The sequence below is a fragment of the Falco biarmicus genome, chromosome 9 (genome assembly GCF_023638135.1).
Source record: "Falco biarmicus isolate bFalBia1 chromosome 9, bFalBia1.pri, whole genome shotgun sequence".
Taxonomy (NCBI): Eukaryota; Metazoa; Chordata; class Aves; order Falconiformes; family Falconidae; genus Falco; species Falco biarmicus.
The window spans coordinates 5,895,287-5,902,245 of NC_079296.1; the positions used below are offsets into that span (position 1 = coordinate 5,895,287).

Below are 6,959 nucleotides of genomic sequence, written 5' to 3' on the forward strand. Positions count from 1 at the left end.
TTAGAAGCAACACCGTTTTATTCTTGCAACTACACGCTGAACTTTTGCCAAAACGACTACAGCGGTTAACTCTGTTCCAGCCAAACCCTCAGGCTCTGGGGCTGCTTTGGTGGCTGCTGAGCGAAGGACATGTGTGGTCTCTTGTCTGCAGCCACACCTTTCATTTTCCAGGGCATCTTTATCTCCAGCCTGGTGCTGGTTACCTGGTCCCATACCTCAGGTTGACACGTTGCCCAAAGTGTAACAGGTAGTGTTGAATGATGGGAGAAGGTGAAGTTCCAGTTGGCAACTTTTACATCCAAAGCCAGATGATTGTTGCTGCCTGTTCCTTTCCTGTTGCCTTCACAGAAAGCTCCAGCCTCCAGCTCCAGCAGCATGGCAGTTTTTCCTCTGTGACCCTTGAGCACGTGGATGGGTAGCCCGGCACAGCGGCAGATGGAAGCTCCTACCTCATGAACGACCTTCGGCCGGTCCTGAAGAAGGCTTCGATCTGCTCCAGGGACCTGCCTTTGGTTTCTGGAACGCAGCAGCCCGTGAATAAGATGTTCCCAGCAGAGATGACAGCAAAGAAGAGGAAGGGCACCTCGAGGCCGAAGGCTTCCTGGAAGGTAGGGCAGAAAGCAGGTGTGAGCTTGTGCGGGGAGGGTCTGAGGAGGGGCTGCCGGACACCCTCCCAGGGCAGTACCCACCACCACCCGGAGGAAGAACTGGGTCAGGGTGAAGGCTGTCAGCCAGCTCACGACGACGCAGAGGCCCGAGGCCACCCCACGGGCTTTCAGAGGGAGGATCTCCGACATCAACAACCAGGTGATGGGGCCCCAGCCCATGGCATAACCTGCAAGGGAGGACAGGTAAGGTGAGGTTGTTGAGGCTTCAAAGCCCACTGAGGAGTGCAGAAGAGGAGCCTTGTGCAATCCTGCCCTGTTCCCCATCAATCATTACTCCCCCCCATTCATGCTCTGTCAGTCCTCAGAGTGACTTCAGATGCCATCTTTTTTGGTCTTCCAGGGACATCTGCCTGCCTTTCAGCTCCAAGCCCTATCTCCTTGCTCCATATCACCCTGCCTCGGATGAGAAATGTCCCCCCCAAGCTGGTACCCACCCCTGTGCTCTTGGCACCTACCCATTATGAAGAACATGGTTGCCAGGAGGGGGATAAGGGTGATGTAGTTTGTCGGCTCAGGAGGAAGGTTGGCAGAGCTCACCAGGGTCCTGTTGGCAGTGGTGCCATTCTGAGAAGCTGGCATGAAGTGGATGTAGCACCCCATGGTCAGGTTGGAGACCAACATGACAGCAGCTGTGGAGAGATACAACAGGACAGCGGAATTGACGTGTGAGTTATCCCCTCTGTGCCAAGGATGGAGCTCCCAGGAACACCTCTGCTCAGGACCTGAGCCACCGCCAAACTAAAGAGACCTCCCCCGCTCCCTGCCCAAGTCCTGTACAGCTGAAGTTTCCACTCTGGCACATTTGCAGAGCTCCTGGAAATCCTTAAATAAGAGCTTCTCTTGCACAACAGTGAGGGAGAAACATACCTGATACAAAAAGAAGAATCTTCCTCCCAGCTTTATCCATTGACACAGCAGCAATGGCCACTGAGGACAGACGTACCAAGCCAACAAGAGCTGCATCATACTCTGGTTTCTGCAATGGCAAAAGCAGTGGGGAAGCTGATATAGGAGAGCCAGGGAAAGGGCAGGTTCCTAGCACGTGTTGTCTTGGCTCTGGCTGGTGGATTTGTCAAAGCTATCCTCCTGAGGTAAGAGGCCAGCAAAGAAGAGCCTGAAGCTCAGAGGAGAGTGGGGCCAGTCCCACTCCCCATCCTCATGCGGCCGTTTGCAGGGCACGTGCTTGGCAATTGCTGCCAACCAGGCACTTTGAAAAAGGCTTCAGAGTTGGGGTCTGAGGGCTGCAGGGGACTTTGAGCACTGGGCGGTCATCACTGAAGGCAAGGCAGGCTGAACCCCAGGGCTCACCAGGATGACAGATGTTTTCTTGAATATTGACTGCAGGTACACGAGGATGCAGGTGACACCTGAAAGCTGCTGCAGGAACCTCATCCCCGCTGCGATCAGGATGGGCTTGTAAATGAAGGGGTCCTTGATCTCCGCACAGGAAATCCGTGGGCTCTGGAGGGGACAAAGCCAGAAAGCCGAGGTGTTACCACCTCTGGGCACCACCGTGGCACCCAGAAGATGGCTCAGGAGCTGCCCAAAGGAGGCTGGATTTTGCTGTTCTCACATTACACGTCCCCCGTGCTGGTGGTGAGCCTCCTCACCTGCTTCCTCACGCTGTCCTTGATCTGCTCATACTCCTGGGCATAGTCCGTGTCCTTGCCCCGCAGCCAACACAGTGACCTCAGGGCCTCGTCATCCTTCCCCCGAGAGAGCAGGAACCGGGGTGAGTTGGGCATGAAGCAGAGCAGGACGATCATCATGAGCACGGGCACCTCTCCAGTGACGGCCAGCCAGCGCCAGTCCAGGGCCAGCCCTGCCAGAAAAGCACGGTTAGGAGCGGCAAGCGTGCAGGGAAGGGTGTCCTGGCCATGCCTCCAGGTGGGCACCCTAATAATTTAATTTAATAAATTTAGCGGGCGAAAAGAGATCTAAAAAAAATAGTGATTTTGCACGTTTTTCTCCTAGCAAAGAAGCATTTTCAGCTGTGTGATATGGTGAAGTTCCAGCCAGCTCCCCCAAATCTTAGAGTATCCAGCCAGATCCTGCAGCAGCCAGGGCACATGCTGGTGTGAGATGCACATGCAGTTCATCGCATGCTGCTCTTCAGCCCTGACCAAGCCTCCGCAGCACTCGGGTCTGCTGGCACGGTAATGGCCACGGGACTGGGTGGGTTATGGATTCACCCCTCTGAGCTCACATGCAAGTGCAAATTAAATGGGGGTGATCCTGCCCAGACACCCTTGGCACACCCATGGTGGTGGCTGTGAGCTGGCTGCGAGGGGAAGGGATCCATCAGCTTGCTGAGAAAGTTGTTTAAAATCAAATTCCCTTCCCTGAGGTCTCGCCGAGGGTTTCCTGCCCTCCAACCACCGAGATACTTGCCCAGCGCGTACAAGACGAGGGAGCCCAGCACTGCCATGATCTGAGGACAAGCGCCCAGCATGCCTCTGACACCGGGGTGGGAGATCTCAGAGATGTAGACCTGAAACGGGGACAGCACATGCTTAATGGAGCTGCAGTATACAGCTGTCACCACCAAAACCTGTCCTCTGTCACCTCAAAGTCATCCGTTGCAGCAGGGGAAACCCAAACCGCTGGGAAATTGCCCTCTTAGGGTGGAAATCTGAGTGGTCCCGTGGCATAAGCTGGTGCTGGCAGGCAGAGAGGACAGCCTTGCAGGTACCACCACTTCCCTCCCTCAGCACGGTGGGGGAGAAGTGCTCCAGAGGGATGCTCAGACTCCAATTACTGGAAGGATGTGCCCCGGGGTTACTCAATTCTTGCCTTCCCCTCTGCACGCAGCACGACGTCGGTGTTTGGTAAATAAGGGAGGAAATAACTGCCGGGAGGAACCAGGCAGGGTTGAAGACCTGCCTTCCCTTTTCTGCAGGCAAGAAAGCCCAGCACCGTGGGGGCAACTCGGGCTGGCCATGCCAGGGCTGCTAACCCAGTGCATCCTCCCCCTCCCCGATGGCCCAGCCGCAGCCCTGGAGCTCTGCCAATGCCTCCAAAAAGCAGCGAGACACCCCAAGCTCTGCTACGGCACCACCCCAGCTCCCACCATGCAAATCCCCGGCCAGCTCTCTCCCACGGCACCTTACCGGGATGGAGGCAGACGTCACGCCGCCGGCATAGCCCGTCAGCACACGGCCCAGCAGCAGCATCCCGATGCCCTGGGCACCGGCCATCAGTGCGTATCCCACGGCGGAGGGCAGCGCTGAGAACATGATGCTCAGCTTGCGGCCCAGGCGGTCATTGAGGAGCATGGCGCTAAGGCCCCCCACTGCCGCTCCCAGTGTGAACACCGACTGCGGGGAGGCACGAGAGGGGCTTCGGTGGGTCTGGGCTCCTCCACACACCCATGGCTCTGCCCCTTGCCCCTGGCGGGGACAGCCCTGCTCCTTACCCCGAACCAGGATGCTGTGTGCTGGTCCAGCCTCAGCGCAGGGCTGGGGTGAGCCTCCAGAGCAGGGATGACGGGCGAGGGGTAAACCAAGGCAAAGCCAAAATTGAAGTTCCCCAGGACAGCGGCAAATGCAGCCAGGTAGAGCCGCTTGTTGTGGAGGCTCCTGAGGGAGAGACGGAGTGAGAAGGATGTGGTGGGTGCCCTTACTGCAGCTGGCAGAAACTCTAACTCTGTTTGGCAGGTTCCCCCAGCCTTTGCTGAGGCTCTCGTGACACCCATGGAAGGATTCTCTGGGGAATGGCTGGCACAGCCCTAGGCTGGTGGAGGTTCTCCGAGCAGGGGATGGGATCCCGACCCCCCGGCAGCACTGATGCCATCCTCCGCACCAGGCAGCTTTCAGCAGGTTCAAACCGAGAAAAGCAGAAGCTGGAGCCCGGTGGCACCAGGGACCCAGCCGGCAGCTGGCTCGTGCCAGTGGAGCAGGGAGGGGGCTCCTTTCAAAGCCCCTGTGCCTCCCAGCAGGACCTCATGCCCCCACAAGGGTCGGATGCCCACCAGCACGCACACCCGCAGCTCTCCCAGGCAGGCTCATCCAGCACCACACCCCCTGGGCAGGATGAGACCCCATCTCATGGCAACTCAGGAATGACAGCAGTATGAGGCAGCTCTTCCACCAGTTCCCCCCAGTCTGGCACTCTTGGGACTGGGGGCACAGCCCACCCCACAGCCCCAGCCCAGCCCTTACTGCAGGTACTCCTTGTCGAGCCTCTTGCCAGCACTCCTGGAGAAGGTCTGATACGAGGAGCTCGTCTTCCTCACCAGGGGTTCTCGCGCACTCGACTCCATGGCAGTGCCGTGGCCGGTGCCCGTGGTGGTGTGGGTGGTGCTGTGCTCGGGCTGGATGCTGGGGCTGCTGCCGGGGATGAGGAGGAAGAGGCAGTTGAAAGCAAAAGGGGAGAGGCTGCCTGGTGTTGCCTAATCAGAGAAATCTGTGCCTTGTGGGCTTGCGCCCAGCTGGCCTCGGGGAGGAAATGGAGGGGGCAGAAAACCCGCAGGCACAGAGCCATGGGGAAATGATGCTGCTCTGCAGCCTTCACCCCACGCCTGCCCGGCCCCTGTCCCTCCCAGCCCCCACTGACACCAATGGGTTCATCGCTGCAGTGGCACATACAGGGGCAATCCTTGCAGAGCCATCTCCACCAGCAGAAATGTCCCTTGGCTAAGACCACGTTTCTCCCCTCGAGGAGTCTGCACCAGTTAGACTGGCCAAACCCTGCTTCTTTTTAAAAGGGTAAATTGCATCTGTGCGAGCCGAGCCTCCACACCACAAACAGGGAAGGGTTTTCAACATAGACCTGAGGAAGAGGTCAGCTGAGGAAGAGGAAGGAGAGGAAATGAGATGGAAGTGAGCACAAAGGGGGCCGAGGGAGCAGGTAAGGGGAATGAAGAAGAGTGCTGATGAGGATGGAAAAGGGGAGGGTGACATCTCTGCCACATTAGGTGCAGCTGTTGAGGGCCTTGGGCTGCCCATGGGTGCCTTTGCCCCCTTGCCCTGATCCCCCCAACCCCACAAGGCTCAGCAGGTAGCATTGTGCTGGGACATCCTGCACAGGTCCTGGGGGGCTGCAAGGTCCAAACTCACCCTGTAGGAAAGCGAGGGGACACACCTATTGGCTTTGCACTTGGATTTTATTAGCAAAAGATGTCTTTCCCTAAACTGCTGTAGTGCTCCTCTTGTTTCCATCATTCATTTTAGTTCCTGGGGCTTTTGGGACCACCTGGATGGTTTCTGTACCCCAAGCCCGTGTGGGAGCGCCACGTGGCTGCTATACTTTTCCCTCTGTGCAATCTGGTTCCCCTTCCACAACCATCAAGTGCCGTATTTCACGTCTGATCGATGATGGGGATTTACAGCTGACTCAGGCACTCGGGGATGTGATTTCTGTACAGGAAGAGAGGTCATGAAGTGAGGGGGCGTCAGGGTGGCAAGGCAGCTCATCCAGAAACTTTCCAGTGCTGTGTTGGTCTGAGCAGGGATGTCACAACAGCTTCCAGCTGACCTGGAGCTGGTCCCTGTGCCCTGAGCTTCCCCTCCATCAGCAAATGCCATCGGTCACCTCCCTTGCGTGCACTTCGCTCCACGTATCTGGGCTCGCAGTGCCTGTTTGCTCCCAGTGTGGTGATGCTCTGTGCGAGGTCACAGCCCTATGCGGGGCAGCAGGTGCCAGGATCTGTTGCTGCTGGTTGCATTTTGCAGACCAAGGAAAATCTGCAAATGAGTGGCTTTAGGGAATCTGAAGAGGGAAGATGCTGCAAATTTCACAGCGTGACTTTGCAGCATCCTTCCTCTTCAAATTCCCCAAGGCCACTCATTGAGAACATTATCTTTCATCCCCTCTGATCCTCCCAGGCCTCAGCTTTTGCCCAAAACTGGGCATACTGAGTCTCTGCAATGGCAGGGGGGTGTTGCTGGGGCTGGACTGGGAGAAAAAAAAGCTGCAGGTGCTGAGCATGATGATGCTCACCAGGTAGTGGGGCTGTGAGGACTCCTGAGGCCCAGGCTGCTGCAAGGTAAGGGCTTTTCTCTTTTTTTTTCCCCTCTCTGATCCTTGTTTTTGCTATGAATATCTCTAGCAAGGAGGAAGCACAGATCAAATCCTTGTTGATTTTGACAGAAAGTTCATCCAAATCAAGTAAGTGGTGGCAAATCTATGCCCTGAGAAAGTGAGACCCCCCTGGGAAAGCTGAGCATAGCCATTAAAATGTTCCACAAGGAAAGCCATCAATTTTCCTTGTGCAAGATTTTGCAAAATTCTGTGCCCTGACATAGCAACCATGAATTGTCAGTATCTAAAGGCATTGCTTTTCGGATCTGG

At 56.6% G+C, this 6,959-nt stretch overlaps 1 protein-coding gene across 2 annotated transcripts; it reads right to left on the reverse strand.

The window, feature by feature from the left end:
* On the reverse strand, nt 1–5,296 carry SLC2A6 (solute carrier family 2 member 6). Of its 2 annotated transcripts, XM_056352348.1 has the most exons (11): nt 5,255–5,296; nt 4,829–4,996; nt 4,084–4,246; nt 3,779–3,985; nt 3,060–3,159; nt 2,279–2,490; nt 1,977–2,129; nt 1,536–1,644; nt 1,124–1,297; nt 690–835; nt 1–601 (listed from the first exon to the last, which is right to left on the reverse strand). In XM_056352348.1, the coding sequence occupies exons 1-11, from the start codon at nt 5,275–5,277 to the stop codon at nt 446–448; spliced, it is 1,611 nt and encodes a 536-aa protein (XP_056208323.1). In that variant the 5' UTR covers nt 5,278–5,296; the 3' UTR covers nt 1–445. The 2 variants fall into 2 exon arrangements, with proteins under 2 accessions (XP_056208323.1, XP_056208322.1); XM_056352347.1 differs by lacking the exon at nt 5,255–5,296 and having other exon boundaries at nt 4,903–5,181.
* Nucleotides 5,297–6,959: the final 1,663 nt, after the last annotated feature.

What these genes read in the sequence shown, in the direction of transcription:
- SLC2A6 (XM_056352347.1), bottom strand. Translation starts at nt 5,150, where the DNA reads ATGGCTCTGTGCCTGCGGGTTTTCTGCCCCCTCCATTTCCTCCCCGAG. An exon ending in ACACAGCATCCTGGTTCGGG is followed by an intron (nt 3,986 to 4,083) that starts GTAAGGAGCAGG and finishes GCCTCCCCGCAG; the next exon opens with TCGGTGTTCACACTGGGAGC. An exon ending in TGACGTCTGCCTCCATCCCG is followed by an intron (nt 3,160 to 3,778) that starts GTAAGGTGCCGT and finishes TCCCCGTTTCAG; the next exon opens with GTCTACATCTCTGAGATCTC.